We start from the raw sequence: 17,742 nt of genomic DNA, 5'->3' as shown, positions 1-17,742 counted from the left end.
AATGCGCAGGCGTGTTTTAACCCGCAGGGGTCTCCCTTTTTTTTTGCAGCATTCTGCCCGACCTTACATTCCGTCTTCACTCCCATGAGGATGGCGGTGATGGTTTTTTATTTAAAAGAACAGAGCAGTTTCAAAAGTAGTTCTTAGTTTTAAAAAAGAGGACTTGCAATATCATCATCATCTGCTTATTTGTATGCCACTTTTCCACAAAATTGTGCCCAAAGTGATTCACATCACGTGCGATCACTTAAAGTACAACGGTTTTTTTAAAAATGCATATAAGAAACAATTAGAAATAATATCAATCCATTAAAAAAATAATAATCCATGCATATTTTATTTATTCCACACTGTCCCTGGCTGCCCTCAATGTTCAAGAAGCTGTATATGTGACAGGGTTGCTGTTTTCTGGTCAAATCCCAGTACCGATACAGTAGTTTGGATACAGCACCAACTTGCAGCCTAGAGAAAACAAGCTGCACTAATGTTACAAGAAACAAATACTTGGACTGGTAAATTAGCTAAAGGGAGGAACTGGTGCTGTTTTGCATGGCAGTTACGTCCCTATGGATGGTGCTGTGACACAGGTGCTGGAGAAAGTGTAGTGATGCTGTCTGAGACGATGCGTATTGCAGCCAAGACCTTTTGGTAAATGAATCTTCTTGCAATATTGCTTTCAACAGCCTAATCTTACCCTGAGCAATAAGATGTGCAACACAAAATATGGAGGTATTTATCCGTTTTATTATAATGTACAGTACATGCATGGGGAAAGTGCACCAAAAAATCAGAGCAAATTACTAGCATTTAGACATTTCATAGTGAAAATATGACAATAGGATATATTTCAGGCAACAGAGATGTCTTTTTGGTAGTGCCAGTTTTATTTGCCAAAAATGCATTGATCTACAATTAGGCATATGGTTCAATAATGTGTTCTCTGTGTGGCAATATCTCCTGTATTTATTCATCAGAACTCTAAAGCCACTTCAACAACAACATTAAAATATAGCTTGCTATCCCTACTATGCATTTTTTAAAATGGCAAATGGAATTTGTCTCATTATCAGCAATAATTCTCCTATTGATATTTTTCAAGCACCTTGCAATCCACAGACCTAGCAGCATGAAAATACAGAAAATCCCAGGTAAATGGATACTATATTAGTTTCAAATCTTTAAGCTGCTTTTAAACCAACACCTAGGACTATTACTCTGTAAAATAAGTTATGGAAAAGAACACAATTCTCTTCATGGTCTGACAGTATGCCCTGTAAATTTATCACTAACCCTAAGACAGAAAAACGTCAGTTGTCTGTCTTCTTGTTATGGCTGCACAGGACTTTTAATCTCAACAGTAGAGCTATTGACAGGCTACCAGAGTTGTGCTCAGGCCATTCACTGGGACGCTACCTACCTGAGCTAAGCTAAGAGGCATTTCTCATTCCTGCCTAGCTTCTACTGCCATCATCCCAGTCGTCCCAAAGAGTAGAAGCTGCTTTGTTAGGCCCCATACCTCCACAATAATATTTAGTCTTTTGACATGGCAACTTCACATCTTTACAAATTAAATTACTAGCTGTAATAAGCCAATGCTTGGCGAGTGTCTGTTGCATGCAATTAGCTCATTTTACTACAGGGGAAAGTTTGGCAATCACAACTTCCCAAGATGCAAAAGTTAAATTGGATACCCTTCATCTGAGCCATCACCATCACATGTGGGCAACAGCCATCAGATGAGAAGGGAAAACAGGTTTCCAAGAAAATAAGAATTCATAATAAGGAATGCTCAACAACAGCTTAGAGATGTCTTTCTGACAGTAAATTTTCCCTAATCATGAACACAAAATATTGCACTTAAAGAAACGTATTAGCGTATTGGAACAACCCCAACCTGGCAAACAATTAAAAAATGAAATTAAAAAACAGCAGCATGCATTTAAAACATTTTGAAGTACATGACATGCACTTTTATGGCAACTCTTTGCATTTTGCAAAACATGTACATTAAAGCCATTATAAATATTCCATATTATACAGGTATGAAAGGCAGTGGAAAACAGGCAAATACATGTTTATCTTTTTTCGGTTTAGAAGAAGCTGAGAGGTGAGAGGTAAATATGCTAGAGTTGAAGAGGAAAAGTAGAAGTTTGCCACTACTACCCTTATTTCAGTTGTGGTACCAACTAAGTTTGTCTCTAACCAGTCCCCTCACCCCAAACTGCTCAGAAGCATTGGAGATCCAGGAGATTTTTATATGGCTTTCACTCAGTAGCTCATCAGAAAGAGCTTGGCAATTGCTCCTATCAGCATAAAACATACCTTTCCTGATTTGCACTCTTGTTTGACTTGCACCTATGTCTGACAAAACACAGTGCAACATGCATGATGGGTGACATAATTAGCAACAGAATAGTCTTGCTTGGCACTTGCTTGGCACTTTTGATGACACCATCTAAAAGTACTGCCTCATTGCCTGTTCCGTGCCTGTGTTGAAGTGCTTAAAATGTCACCGCAAGTTTCTGCTGGCTTTTGAAGGATATGTAAGGGGGGGGCAGGGAGAAAAAGCAGGTGGCACCGTTCCTATTACCAAACACACTGAAAGTGATAGTCCTAAAATTACGTTTGACCATTTGTTTTGCAATCAACAGTCCCTGAACGGAAAGGAGGAAATGGAACATGTCTCCCAATACCACACACACAAAGAAAAATTATAAACCAATATCCTCTTAAAAAACCCATTAAAAGTTGTCCTCAACTTTGTGGTTTCGAAAATGCCATTAAGATAACCTTTAAACAAACCACACCAATGTCTACTCTCCCTGTAATCAAAATGGAACATCTGGTGCATGCCTAAGTTGAACTGACTCGATTCCAGTAGCAACTGGTAGGGTGGCAAAGGGCTGTTTTCCTGCTTTCCAAACACAGAATGTTGTTGCCAGCTCCCGAGAGGGAGAGGCACAGGGAGCAAAGTGGCATGGTGGAAGAGCCAACCCAACACTCCGACTACCAAACCCAAACCACACTGAGCTTCCTGCGCCTTCTTCCTTCCCCTCTCAGGAATCAACAGTGGCACTTGGTGCTCAGAAGGCAAGTGAGAAACCTCACCCTACCTGGGCTGCGCAGGTCTAAACAGCACCCTCTCTGACTTCTCCTGCAGCCTTCCCCGCAATGATACCCTCCAAACATTGGCAGACTACAACTCCCATCATCCCTGGCCACAGGCCATGTTGGGTGGGACTGCTGGTAGTTTGAGTCCAGCAACAACAGCTGGACGGCACTGGGCTGGGGAAGAAGACTGTTGTAGTGTAAACCACACCTTCTGTTGCACCGGACCACAACAAGTGTTTGTGAAGAGAAATGCTATATTCCCTTTAAACAGTACCTTTGAGAAGCATTGTGAAGAGATACCAACCCACATAAAAATAAATAAACCTTTAAAACGTCATTAGAACGTCGTGCTCTTGCACGCTAGTGTAGAATGAGCGGCCAAACAGAAATGAATGCAATCCCGGCTTGATCTTCTCAGCTAAGGCCATTATTATGTTAAGGTCACCCTCTGCCCTCAAGTCCAGGTCTATCTTCAAGCTACGGAGCGATTTAAAAGGCTTCTTGCCTTTTTGCCTGTGGGAGGGGAGGGGAAAGTGTGGTTAAACGGAATGATTTCAGTGAAAACCGTGCCGAGAAAACACACTGCTCCCTTTATACTTACGTATCGTCTTCTATATATTTGATTAGGGTTAAGGCTTTTCGGTGAAGGATTAACAAGAACTGTGCGAGGAACACACGCCTCAGGGACAATCCAGGTTTCAAATGAAAGACCTGTTAAGAATTGCCACATAAAAGATCAGTACACATTACATTAAATGGGGAAAGAGGGGAAAGGGTTCTGTTCAGTGGCATTCTCCCGTACACTGCCTTCTGTTATAGACTAGTAAAGTATACATTATGATAGGAGTTGGATACACAGAGGACAAGCGTGGATCTTGCAGGGCCTCGGTGGGGGGGCGGGGCAGGGGGCAGTGCATCTCAATGCTCTGCATGCACACATTATGCACTTCTATAGGAACCATAGGTAAGGGCAGGCTACCCCCAGTTTCTGAAGAAACAGCACTGTCTGCCAGTATGCTGCTGGGCCACATTTAAGGTTTTGCTGATGGTATACAAAGCTCTAAACAGTTTGGGACCAGCTTACGTGAGGGACTGCCTGTTCTCTTATGCACTTACCTGGCTACTACTGTCTTCAGGAGATGCACTTTTGGCTACTCCATATACTCCTTAGGTTCACTTCCTAGCCATCTGGAGCAGGGCTTTAAGCACTGCTGCAGCTAGTTTATGGAATTTCCTTACTCCCTTTGGATATCAAGCAGGCACACACAGTACAGTGGTATCTCGGGTTACATACGCTTCAGCTTACAGGTTAACCCAGAAATAGTACCTCGGGTTAAGAACTTTGCTTCAGGATGAGAGCAGAAATCGTGCTCCGGCGGCGCAGCAGCAGCAGGAGGCCCCATTAGCTAAAGTGGTACCACAGGTTAAGAACAGTTTCAGGTTAAGAACGGACCTCTGGAATGAATTAAGTACTTAACCCGAGGTACCACTGTACTGTTTTTGGCTCTTGCTCAAGTAGTGTTTTATTTACTTAAGTAGGCTTTCCCTGCACTGTGACCCAGCCATGTGCCTTGCTGAAATTTTCTATTTTATTACGTTTCATACTGAAATTTTCTATTTTAGTGTTTCGTTTTGTGGACGGCCAAGTATTAGAAATTCATACTGGTTTTCTTATATTCCTGATATTTATATGCTAAGTGTGATAGGATTTCTGTAAATAAAAATAAAAGAGTGGAGAGGTGGTTCGTTCTTGCTGCAACAGCCACTCTCAAGTGCAGTGTTTCACTTTTACCTGTAGGAGGTAAATGGCAGCAGCAGCTTATAGCAAATGTAAAAGGATGCGCACAGAAACACATTTGGGCGAGGATTAAACCTGCTTCCTTCCCTGGTAATTTCAGCCATTGAGAACCAAATCTGCTCAGGTTCGTAGTTCTGCTGTGTTTGTGTTTGGCAATGCTGGGAACCAGCTTTTGCAAAGAAAGAGATTATGCAGATGCACATATTTATGTATCAACAATAAACATAAAATATTTGAGTGAATTTTTGGCCCTGAAGTCCCATAATTAACTTCAGAAATTTCACTGAAGTCAGTGGTTTGTTAACTGCTGATGCTACTACAATTACAACTACAATTAATCTGCTAAACGCTAAATGCATACTGAACAAAGACGTTTTACTCCTACATCCCTTAACTATATTTGAAGCTTTCCTGCACTTTCCCAGTATTGCCACATGACTTGACTTTAGAGTGCAAATACAGAGAAAAGACAGGCAGCAGGTAATTAATCTCTTTAGTATTAGATTAGAGCATCTTCTTTGAAATCACGCTTTAAAATACTACAGAAGGGAACGACTGGAGTGGTGTTTTTTAAGGCTACAGCTACACAAAAGGAACTCATTAAAAAAATTAAAATAGGTGATATATCGCTCATCAGTTTTAACTCATTAGCATGAACAGTTACCTGATCCAGAAAGGCTTTTACTAAAGTGTCTTGGTGAAGGACATCTTGGAAAACGTTCCTGTAAAAATACAGAGGAAGCATGCAGTAATACACTGAGTTTCATTCACAATGCAAAGTTGAAGTACCATTCGGTATCTGTAATCGATAATTCCTTACAGCATTTGAAAACACAGAAGTCCCACTGTTCTTATATGTGATCTAAAATATAAAGTGGGGCTAGTAAAAAAAAAAAATCACGCAAAAATAGCAGGCAAACTCTTCTATATAAATACTTTTATAGAAGCGCACAATACTTTGTATACAAAATGAGACTAAACTGTGCCAATTGTAATTAAAGGATAACCCATGACGAAGGCTGGCTCATGACTTGATTACTACAGCCTCAAGTGCTAATTTGTGTTTATGAATGAGCTATCACAGACCAAATACCAGAGAACGTCTTCTCTCATCATCTCAAACACCATGGGTGGAACTCAGTGTCACGCTAAGGCAATCATTCCATCAGTGCAAGCATTTCTGCTTGCTACATGGAACCCTCTCCTCTGCCACTGGGGGTTCTCCAGATCCTCCTGAGCAGATCTGGGAGAGGCACAGGGGGGCAGAGACGGGAGAAAGCCCCAGTGTGCTAGCAGAAGACCTTGCACAGGCTTTCGCTAGTGTACCTGGTTAGTTGAATCTGGCCCTGTGTTTTTCAGTGGAGCCATCCCATATACATGCATGGATAAACTGGACCCGAGTGTTGAATGAATTGTGCAGCAAGTCTACCTGATCACTTCTTGCTGCTAGTTTATGAAAAAAGCTAAGAAGCTTCCAAATCTTGTAGAGGATAACCACTTTGGTGATCCTACTTCTCATGCCGTTAGCCTCCCAAAGTATGGCATCTCAGAAGAGTGTTGGGTGGAGACAGAAATCAAATTCTCATAGCTGCGGAAGCATCCTAAGAAACTCATAGGGAACAAGTGCTCAGCTGCTTTACAATTCTTGGGGGAGAACAAAAGACTCCCCATTCAAAAGGTAGAATCTCACCAGTGCAAAATGGGAAAAAATGACTGCCGGCTTTCAATATTGCTTGGCTAATTTGGTCCTAATTTCAGGGCAGAAATTTTGCCTGGATGGCAAAATGGAACCGAAACGTTATCTAGACACCGCATTTAAACCATGATAGGCGTCAACATCTGAAATTCTGCGACTCTACAGGAACACATACAGATCAGGGGTGAAGCTCTCGTCCGTATGGATAATGGTATCCTGAGCCATCTCTTCATCTGAAGTGGCTCTCCAGAAAGCTGTTAGCTCGGATCTCATGTACCGCCGCTGGTTATAGATATGTTCGTGGCAAGGAGGCATCTGCTTCACGGTGTTGATATCTACATCAATGTGTGTGGTAGGATACGGAGCATACATCACTTGACGGAAAGGCAGCGTAAAACTTCCAGTGCCATCCTGTCACAGTGAAAACAATTAGTCCAGTTACTAAAAAAAAGGTCAGCGGAATTAAAAACTATAAGGCACTATCAGATTACAATTTGAAACATTTTGATTTATTGTCTTAATGTGGCAATAAATTAGACAATTCTCTCTCTCTCTCTCTCTCTCACACACACACACACACACACATACACACACATATATACAGATATATACACACTGAGGATGTGTTCTGTATGGACAGCACTCAGCATCTTACAATTCAATTCTTAGCACATGCACAGTCCCAACAAACTGAGTAGGAATCCTGGAATTGTAGATTTGGAAGGGACCCTGAGGATCATCTAGTCCAACCCCCTGCAATCCAGGAATACGCAGCTGTCCCATACAGGGATCGAACCTGCAACCTTGGCATTATCAGCGCCATGCTCTAACCAAGTGAGCTACTTCATCCCTTGGGTGCAGGTTTAGGATTTCTGCCTTGATGTCTGTGGACATAAGCTTAATTGAACTTAGTGGGGCTAACACACGAGTAAACTTGCTACGGTTTGAATTATAAGAGTTTGAATGTTCTCCATACAGAAAGTAGACTCTGTTACAGCCTTACATTTGGGCTTACTTATGAGTAAACATGCATAGAAACTCCACAAATGCACAGGAGACTCCAGATTGTGGATAGCGAGTGCCCTTATAGAAAACTCAGAAGGAAGTATTCCACTGAAATCACTGAAATTTTTGTGTCTGCAAATACTTTAGCTGGTTTTTATATATGTTATACTGTAATTCACTTCATGATGCCTAATGAGAAGTGATTCATAAATGAAATTTATGACTGTGTTAGAGAGGGAAACGCAACTGCAGTTTGTAGTTTTATTCACTATTGTTACCAGTTTTCTTCCCGCCACCCTGGGGATGGGTTTTTTGGGCAATTATTGCTTTTAAAGGTTTTTAAAGTTTTAAAGGTCCAGTTTGGACTGTCATTTTTATATATATATATATATATATATATATATAACCAACCTATTTTTTACATTAAACATTTCTAGTCAATTACCAGTATCACTTTCAGGAAAAGATTTCTCCAGTTTCCACTATACGAAACATTTAAGTGTGAGAAGAAAAGGAAAGATGTTGATTTATCTTTATACTTCATAGCAAGAGAAGAACAGACAGGAAAGAGAAAACATTTTCCTAAAATAAAGTAGTTGTGTTAATGCAAATTAGCAGTTTAATCTATGCTTCCTTTGTCCTGCTGGATAAATGTTTCCAACTTCCTCACTTCAAGGAAAAACCTACCAGAAAACTGTATTTTAATTTTAAAGGACATTAATAAAGATGCTAACAAAATAAATAATTGATTAATCTAAGCACAACAATACTTCATTTGTTTAGAAAACTAATGACTAAAGTTACTGGCTCCTGACAAAATGTAGTTGAGCAAATCAAAGACCTCACCTTCAGTAATCCTTGCACAAAAAGCCCCGATTCATACTTAAAGGAAGTTTCATTTCTACACAGCCTAGAACACTTTCGCTCTGCTGAAGTAAGAAAGAGGCACAGCGTCCGTACAATCTGTAATACAAAAATACTGTAAAAATACTTATAGGCAGGGAAATTTAGCAAAGAGAAAACTTGCAAATTAAAGCTGTTATATGATATAGTAACTGGGTAGTTGCTACTTGCCAATTACAGGAACCCAAATGACTTTTTGCCAGTTATATTGTCATTTTCTAAATACACAATCTTCATATTTTGTTGCTAGAATAAACCCTCCCCCTGCCCTTTACAGGTAATACTGTATATGAAATCAAAGGACTAACACCTATGATTTCTGGCAGCATATTGTTTTGCTTGGTAATCTAATCTTTATAAGATAGGAGATGCTTACTTTATTAACTTTTTCTGCACTGCTTCCTATAACTACCGAGCAGCCACAGGTCTGCAAGTGTGAACTGATGGCTCTGCAAATTGAAAAGAGAGGCATACAAAATAATATGAAATACTTCACAAGAAGTTTACATGCAGCAGCTAAAAAGACTTTGCGAAGGGTTTTCTTGTCAACAATACTAACGTTTCCAAATGTGGTGTGTATTCTGTACAGTATTGCCTCGCAAGACTAAATTAATCCGTTCCGCGAGTCTCTTCGTCTTGCGGTTTTTTCGTCTTGCGAGGCATTCGTCTTGCGAGGTACCACTGTACTAAAATCAAACACCAAGGGCCAGAACTATTTCAGCCACCTGAAATTAAATTACTACAAATCTAGACTTCAGACAAAATTTGCAAAACGAAACAAAATTAAAGGATACCATTTAATAGCTACTCACATTTTTGTGTAAGTGTATGAATTGCCTTAAACTCCTATGTGAACATCTTGTTTTACTCTGCAGTAATCAGTATAGGACAGGAGTCGTGACTGACTCTGGGGTTGTGTGCTCATCTCGCTCTATAGGCCGAGGGAGCCGGCGTTTGTCCGCAGACAGCTTCCAGGTCATGTGGCCAGCATGACTAAGCCACTTCTGGTGAACCAGAGCAGCGCACGGAAATGCCGTTTACCTTCCCGCCGGAGCGGTACCTATTTATCTACTTGCACTTTGACATGCTTTCGAACTGCTAGGTTGGCAGGAGCAGGGACCGAACAACGGGAGCTGACCCCATCGCGGGGATTCGAACCGCCGACCTTCTGATCGGCAAGCCTTAGGCTCCGTGGTTTAGACCACAGTGCCACATGCGTCCCTGAAAAGAGGCTTACTTATAGGCAAAAAACCTACCAAAAAATAAAAATGATTTTTTCTTCCCCACTCATCCAGTCACCAATCGCCTCCCTCTTTCCCAAAATCTCTGCTTTAGAAGTAAGTACTTTCCCAAAAGCAAATGATCATACTTAAGAAGGAAACCTTCGTGACAGCTGTCTCCAATGTCATCATCGCTAAGCACCGTGTCACTTATCTGGAATGTGATAAAAGCACAAGGAGGAAGATTAGTCATGGTGTATACGCTACAAATCACAAACAGCCCAGGAACCGATCCTATTTTAATGCAAAAAAAATACTGAGATTTATACAAAATAAGGACGTAGACGAAGTCAGAATTTTAATACATTTCATTTATTCATTTATTTTCTATCCTACATCTTATTCCAAAGGACCTTTATCATCCAGGGTCCTGCGTGGACACAAGCGCCAATTCTTTCTCACAATTCAAGCAAGGGAACTAAATGTTCATTGTTTTGCCTGTACAATCCCCCACCGCCAGCTTTACAAGCTCCACACCCACCGCTGTATCAGTATATTTGTTTTGCTGATGCATTAATGATCCAGTAAAAGAATGCCTAGGATCTAAAAAGATCCTACCTTTGAACTCTCCCTAGATTTTTTAAAAAACACCTGTGGAATGAATCACAATTTTGATAATTTTTTGCACTTTAAAGAGCTACGTACAGACCAGACCACATGAAATTTAGTCCAGTAGAGTTTAAAAAGTGCTGTGATGTCTGTGAGATGTGCCCTTGGCTGCAGGTCCTGGAAGATCTGCTGTTTGCCTTGCAGGGCCTGGACTGACTCCAGTTACAGAAGCTGAGAATGCTGAACAGATTCTTGGGCTGGGGTGTTGTTTAGAGGTTTGCGGGGGCGGGGGGTTGCTGTTATGATTTTAATTTTTGGTATCTTTATTATAGATCTTACTATGATTTATATTGCTCAATTTGGTTGTGCGCTTCTCAATGTTTTTGTTTAAGACTACTTTTGTTAATTATGTATTTTTTCATGTTGTAAGTAGCCTTAAGCAAGGTTTTAACTCTTGAAAGGTTGGCATACAAATAAATGTACCCTGGTATAAATTCTGTACTGTACTGGCCAAAAAAGCCCCCACAGCTAGAAATCCATTGACTAATGAGCTGAAATTCTTTTTATTAAAGGCACTTCAAAGAAAGATGGAAGAGCTGCTTCCTTTCATGAAGCAGCTAACAGTAAGACTTACATCTATTTCTTCTGGCACGCTGTGTGATTTCATAGATGAAAGGAGCTCCATTACAGGAATAACTTCCCCTGTCAGCATTGGAATGATGCTCTGGCCCTGTGCAATAAATAATGTTTTGTGAAATAAAAAGCAGAGTGTGTACTTAAAGAACAGAACTTGAATAGGGTGAACATTTTTTGGAGAGGAAAGAATAACAATAAACTAGTAAAACAATCCAATGTTATGTAACTTCCATGACAGGACTTATGTGACAGGACTTCACCTTCCACCCAACCCAATATCTTCCCACGTCCCCAAAATCTGCTCCAGTGGGTCAAGTCAGTTAGTTGAACCCATTGATTTTAATGAGTCTGCTTAGAATATAACTTAAGTTTGATTCAATGCTTTATTTTCCAGATTTGTTCCAACCTAACAGAAAAATTACTTAGTAAACCATGAATATAATTTTTGAACTGAATGCAATCTTAAAACTGAGTTTCTAAGCTGTTGTGTTAGACTGCTAGGTTAAATAAAATTCAAGAGCCTGGGCATATATAAGACAAACAGAGAAAAATGAATAAGTTAATGTATTGCTAGAGTTTACAGTTGATAAAGACAAAATACTTGTGGTTTCATTCCTTGTTAAGTACCGTTTCCCTAAGGTCATCTACAACAGGGATGGGGAACCTTTTTCGACCCAAGGGCCACATTGCCTACTGGGCAACTTTTTGGGGGCCATTTCCCAGGGGTGGGTGCGGCCAGAGGCAAAAGTGGGTGGAACAGTGACAGTAAATGTAACCTTTGCACAAGCTTGTTTCTGTACACATTCACACATACCCTTCTATCCTCCATGCAGGCAATGGTAAGGTGCCATCAGAATTCAAGGAAATATTCCAGCCGGGCAAAAGCATTTTAGGAGGGTGTGAAGCACAGCCAATGAGAAGTGTGAGTTGGGGGGTGGTTTGGAGAAAGTCCCAAGGGCTAGACAAAGATGCCTGGAGGAGCACATTTGGTCTCTGGGCTTGATGTTCCCCAACCCTGCTCTATAATAAACCCTCTCCCAGCCGGCTGCAGCCCAAAACACATGCACTGCCAGTTCTTCTGCCTGATAAACCAATGATCTAGTAAGATCTTCTGTTTTGACAGGAGGTTGATGGTAAAAATAAACCGAAGCCACCACTTTTAAAAAAAACACCACTCTTCATTTAGATGGCCTGTGTACAAAGAGAATAAAATACCACTCAGAATTCTACTTCGCTCCACAATGGCATGGAGTTGGCATATGTTTTTTCCCCCCAGTTTGCTCAGTGTTTCTATTCCATCTTCATGGAAATCATTCTCTTACAGATAGAAAACATTCCCGATACCCAGAGGAACCCGCAGTAGCAGCTTCTACAGATGGATGTGGCTGAATTGGAAAGGAACCAAGAACACTTGTAATCCTTCCACTTGAAACTGATGGGATATGAAGTGTCAATATTGAAATGTGTGCAGAGTCTCTCTGCTTTCACCATTCTTACCTGGTCTTCCATTCTCTCTGTGCCCTCCAGGACAGCCTTCTGAATGTGTTCTTGCCTTTCCTAGGCATGGGGGAAATTGTTATTTTTAAAAGAAAGGTTCTAGTACATATGTGTACATGTTTTAACCCATACACCGTACAGCCAGCGATCTATAACAAGACATCAGATTCACAACGACACAACTAAGCTGCAGTATCTTAGTCAAAACAAAATCACATTCAATTCTAAACAGGCTAAAAGAAGATCTGTGTTCAGCCATGATCTCAGTGAGCAGCCTCAGTCTCCCTATGTGATTTCAGCCTAACCTAGTCCATTGAGTTCTTGTGAGGTAAAATGGGATAATACCACCATATATGTATGCTGCCTTGAGCAGCTCTGTAGTTGAGTAGGGTCCAACAAACAAAAAAGAGAAAAACGTCTGATTTGAGTGACTTACTTCCACACAGCTGCACTTCAGATCATAAGATTCTTCCAATAAGAAGCCCAAGTGTCCCATTCTAAAATGAACTGGAAAGATTATACTTCTTGGAAAGACCAATGCCCTGGATATTTTTCAAAGTAAAGCCTTGTGCACTGTGTATTTCTTTTGCAGGCAATGATCAAGACAGGGTGCATGAGAGTAGACTGCCTTGTTATTTTTCCATGAAAGTGTGGTTGATAACTATTTAAATAACTGAAATAAATACACATGGCCATCAAAGTCTTGAGCAGCGTATGAAAAAGCCGTATGTGTATTTTACTAAGTAAAAATAACACACACTACAAAGAACGAAGATTGTTCTTGTGTTGCTGTAGGTCATGTTAAAGTTCTGTGGGACTTGCACCTCGCAGATAGAGCAAAGTGGCTTTGTGTGTGCAAGGAAAAGGTTTATTCTTGTGTAGGCATGGATGAGAGTGTCAGGGCTCCCAAAGTCAAGAGCAGGAGAAGGAAGATTTTGAATTTATTTGGCTAGATCACCATCTGCTGGCAAGTATTATGCTTAGCCAATCACAAGGCTCCAGACTTAAAAGTGGTTACCATGAAGAAGTATCCTACCTTATGCATCCATATCCGTCCTTTTCTTATAATATGTGTCAGCCTGTCGACACATACTCTGTGAAGGGGAAGGTAGAAGCCAAGCTCACTTTGCGGAAGGATTATCGATAATCCATACGTACTTCTGTCCCCGTTCCAATTCCCATCAAAAATTAAGGACACGATAATGACTCCTTTCTCAGCCAAAACAAAAAACTTCACATCTATTGCGCCACTTTCTGCATTACGAAGTATTTCCCCATTCAGAGTATGGTTTGCAAGAAATGTTATTTCTCCATCACTGAGAAGCCGCTGGTCTGTTTTGGGGGCCCAGATGTGCCTGACCCTGGGACCAAGAATATTGTCCCAGTAGGCAAAAGTAGCAGCCAGCAATGGGGACTCTCCACTCAAGGCAATCTCCGTCTTGGCAACAGCAGGAGAAGGAGGAGGGCACAAAGCAGACATGGCGACCCCGACTGTCACATGACCGATACCGAAAACCTAGAGTTTGAACAAAGCAGAGAGTGAGCATAGCAGGATTCATATAAAACATCCGTCAGTAATATATACAACAGAGGTACCATATTTAAAGGTAAAGGGACCCCTGACCATTAGGTCCAGTCGTGGCCGACTTTGGGGTTGCGGTGCTCATCTTGCTTTATTGGCCGAGGGAACCGGTGTGCAGCTTCCGGGTCATGTGGCCAGCATGACTAAGCCGCTTCTGGCGAACCAGAGCAGCGCAAGGAAATGCTGTTTACCTTCCCGCCGGAGCAGTACCTATTTATCTACTTGCACTTTGACGTGCTTTTGAACTGCTAGGTTGGCAGGAGCAGGGACTGAGCAACGGGAGCTCACCCCGTTGCTGGGGTTCGAACCGCCGACCTTCTGATCGGCAAGTCCTAGGCTCTGTGGTTTAACCCACAGCGCCACCCGCATCCCATATTTAGCACTAGTGAAACTGATGCTATATCATCACATACCAGTATCAGAATAGGAGATTAAATATGTTTTGATTGTACTTTTAGTAATTAAGGAACTTCAGAAACAGTAGGAAGTGCATCCAAGTAAACATGCTTAGGATTGTGGTAATACAAAAGAAGAGTTGCTCTCCACTATAACTCCTTATGTAGTAAGTAACATTTCAACATTTTTATAAGGGCCAAGAATCCACACTTACTCACTTACTTGGAGTAAGCCTCATTGAAGTCAGAGAGATGATTGCACAGCTAGCAGAATAACTCTGAGACAAACCATGCAATGCTTCTGCTCATACAATGGAACCTCGGGTTGCGGACATAATCCGTGATGGAGGCACGTCCGCAACCCGCAGCGTTCGCATCCTGAAGCGCCGCATCTGCGCTGGTGCGATTTGGCGCTTCTGCGTTAGCGCTAAGCATGATTCAGCACTTCTGCGCATGCGGCGAAACCCGGAAGTAACCCGTTCTGGTACTTCCGGGTTTTCCGTGGTCGGCAACCCGAAACCTGAAGCAGCCGTAACATGAGGTATGACTGTACATGAAATTGGTGGTAGGATGAGAATCATCAATTTATAATAGCAACATCAGCCAATAAATAAAAAGCATAACAGAAAAAGAAAATGCTACTTTAAATAATGTTTCCACATTATAACACCAACAAATGCATGAAGCATTGAGGGAAGCAGAAGGAAATCAATGTCAGTGCTTTTCAAAGTCATATTCTCACGCAAGCAAAGCAGTTCCAGTGGACTTTGTGTTGAAAGCCAAGAAGGAAGTCATGCAATAGTGAGGAAGTTCCGTAATGAAATGCAAGTTCCATGTTTTCAACATATTTCGCATTGATTTTGACCTACACTGCAAGCAATCACATGACTATAAACAACAGCATATGACTGTCTCAACACATTTAGTCAACCTGAGAGCAACTTCAACTAATGTCAGCTGAATTTACTTCTCAGAAACAAGACTGATCTGACTACAGCCATAATATAAACATACTGGAAAACTTGAAACAGGAGTCTCGGTATCTGTATACACAACTGATCTGAACACAAAAAAGGAAAAAAATAATTTCAGCTAAGAGGTTAATAAAAATAAATGACATATGTAGGATAATATAGCATATGCATTACACACAGCAGTGTTACAAACTCAGATAGATAAGCTAGGCACCAAATGGAATGCCCAGTTGCCATTTTGGGGCCAGAGGACTTGAAAGTCGTATTTTTCAATACGACTTTTTGGTTCCTGAACTTAATTCTGATTGTGCTGATAAAATATAGTGGATAGAATTCTACAGGATGTGTTACTAGTGTGTGAAAAAGGGTACAGATCCAAGGATCCCTAGGCATGCACCTCCAGATGGTGGAGACATCAGATGCCATCCTGGCAGCCAGTCATCTTCACTTGGTCGCAAGCGGCCAATTGCCAGGCGCAAAATGCGCCTGGTACCTGACGGATTTCAAATGCTGCACACAATGGGATTTTTGTCAAGGCTGCCGAGAAATAATTATTTCAATTCTGCTTAACAAGTTTTCATTATCAATTGTGACGATCAAAATTATTTCAACTTTGCACTTTCAGACGCGTGATCAATTTTCAATAATGTTACGATGGGAAAATCTAAATCTAAATTGCCATGTACATTCGGGCAGAGTTATAGATTTGAACCCCTGACCCACACAGAACTGGTTATTATGCAATCAGGAGCAAAACATCTGAGGCGGGAGAGGCTGTGTCCGATTTAGGCGCAGCGTTGGGCAAGCAGTATCTGAAAGCTGCAGACACTGAGGCGCAGTGTCTGTGAAGCTCTTGTTTCTGGGAGATTGCTCTCTTTTGGATTGCGTTCCATCATGTTCATAACTTGATGGCTGCTCGTAGATGGATCGTGCCCTGCAGCAACAGCACCTCGCCGCAGAATCAAAAGCATAGGAATTAAGCTGCAAAGCCTTCTTTTGAGCAAGACGAGCTATGATGGCTAAGCCAGGCATCCCCAAACTTGGCCCTCCAGCTGTTTGGGGACTACAACGCCCATCACCCCTAGCTAACAGCACCAGTGGTCAGGGATGATGGGAACTGCAGTCCTAAAATAGCTGGAGGGCCGAGTTTGGGGGTGTCTGGTAAGCCCCCAAAATTTCCAACCTCCAATCCAGTAGCCTTCGGTGCCATGGGCGTAGCCAGGATTATTGTTGGGGAGGGGGGCAGAACCTCGGTTAGTTAAGTATTTTTATTGATTTTCATTTATTTTTAGGGGGGCAGCTCCCCTCCCTGCCCCCCTTGCCTACACCCATGTTCGGTGCACCTGGAAATCTTCCCTGCTCTTGGAAACGAGCGCAAGGAGACTGAACAAGCGCACCATCCTGCCCTCTCAGCATCCAGCCAGGTAGCCATGGGAACCCCCGCGAGCAGGATCCAACCCTGCGCACCGGCGGTACTATTTCGGCACAGCAGCCTGAAGAACCCGCCGCCGCCGCCGCCGCGGGACTGGGAGGAGACCCACCCACCCGCAACCCCACCGCACCCACAGGTGAAACGGACCCACTCACCCTCAGACGTCAACGGAAAGGCACGCGGCCACCTGAAGGCCGGAAGTATCGCCCTCTCGCCCGCCCGGGCAGCCCTCGAATGTAAACACAGAGCATGGGAGGGAGGGCGGCCACTGCGCGTGCGCGCCGGCCGACCCTTCGGAGACAGAGATTCTCTCTCACGCGCTCCTATGAGGAAACGGAAAGCCGACGTAGAGGTACAGGCAGAAACCAGTCATGTGCGCTACAGAATTCCGGCTCCCCAGGTCCAGTCGTTGTTGTTTCCAAGTGTTTTACAGTACTGTATATTGAAGTTCAACATCAAAAAAACGAAGATCATGGCCACTGGTCCCATCGCCTCCTGGCAAATAGAAGGGGAGGAAATGGAGGCAGTGAGAGATTTTACTTTCTTGGGCTCCATGATCACTGCAGATGGTGACAGCAGTCATGCAATTAAAAGACGCCTGCTTCTTGGGAGAAAAGCAATGACAAACCTAGACAGCATCTTAAAAAGTAGAGACATCACCTTGCCAACAAAGGTCCGTATAGTAAAAGCTCTGGTTTTCCCAGTAGTGATGTATGGAAGTGAGAGCTGGACCATAAAGAAGGCTGACTGCCGAAGAATTGATGCTTTTGAATTATGGTGCTGGAGGAGACTCTGGAGAGTCCCATGGACTGCAAGAAGATCAAACCTATCCATGCTGAAGAAAATCAGCCCTGAGTGCTCACTGGAAGGACAGATCCTGAAGC

The 17,742-nt window shown here is 42.2% G+C and overlaps 1 protein-coding gene across 2 annotated transcripts; it reads right to left on the bottom strand.

Annotated features, from left to right (window-relative positions):
• Positions 1–724: 724 nt before the first annotated feature.
• On the bottom strand, positions 725–17,196 carry C9orf72 (C9orf72-SMCR8 complex subunit). Of its 2 annotated transcripts, none has more exons than XM_083593564.1 (11): positions 17,014–17,196; positions 13,512–13,991; positions 12,476–12,535; positions 10,977–11,072; positions 9,883–9,947; positions 8,890–8,962; positions 8,457–8,573; positions 6,781–7,016; positions 5,574–5,631; positions 3,713–3,822; positions 725–3,624 (listed from the first exon to the last, which is right to left on the bottom strand). In XM_083593564.1, the coding sequence occupies exons 2-11, from the start codon at positions 13,953–13,955 to the stop codon at positions 3,438–3,440; spliced, it is 1,446 nt and encodes a 481-aa protein (XP_083449690.1). In that variant the 5' UTR covers positions 13,956–13,991; positions 17,014–17,196; the 3' UTR covers positions 725–3,437. The 2 variants fall into 2 exon arrangements, with proteins under 2 accessions (XP_083449690.1, XP_083449689.1); XM_083593563.1 differs by lacking the exon at positions 17,014–17,196 and adding an exon at positions 16,770–16,996.
• Between the last annotated feature and the right edge of the window lie 546 nt (positions 17,197–17,742).

The sequence above is a fragment of the Podarcis filfolensis genome (genome assembly GCF_964270895.1).
Source record: "Podarcis filfolensis genome assembly, chromosome: 17".
NCBI lineage: Eukaryota > Metazoa > Chordata > Lepidosauria > Squamata > Lacertidae > Podarcis > Podarcis filfolensis.
The sequence above is the reverse complement of the archived record's forward strand: the minus strand, read 5'-3'. Positions and strand labels throughout refer to the sequence as shown.

What these genes read in the sequence shown, in the direction of transcription:
- C9orf72 (XM_083593563.1), bottom strand. Translation starts at nt 16,826, where the DNA reads ATGGTGCGCTTGTTCAGTCTCCTTGCGCTCGTTTCCAAGAGCAGGGAA. An exon ending in GACGGATATGGATGCATAAG is followed by an intron (nt 12,536 to 13,511) that starts GTAGGATACTTC and finishes CCCCATGCCTAG; the next exon opens with GAAAGGCAAGAACACATTCA. An exon ending in TTGTGCAAGGATTACTGAAG is followed by an intron (nt 7,017 to 8,456) that starts GTGAGGTCTTTG and finishes TCACTGTGACAG; the next exon opens with GATGGCACTGGAAGTTTTAC.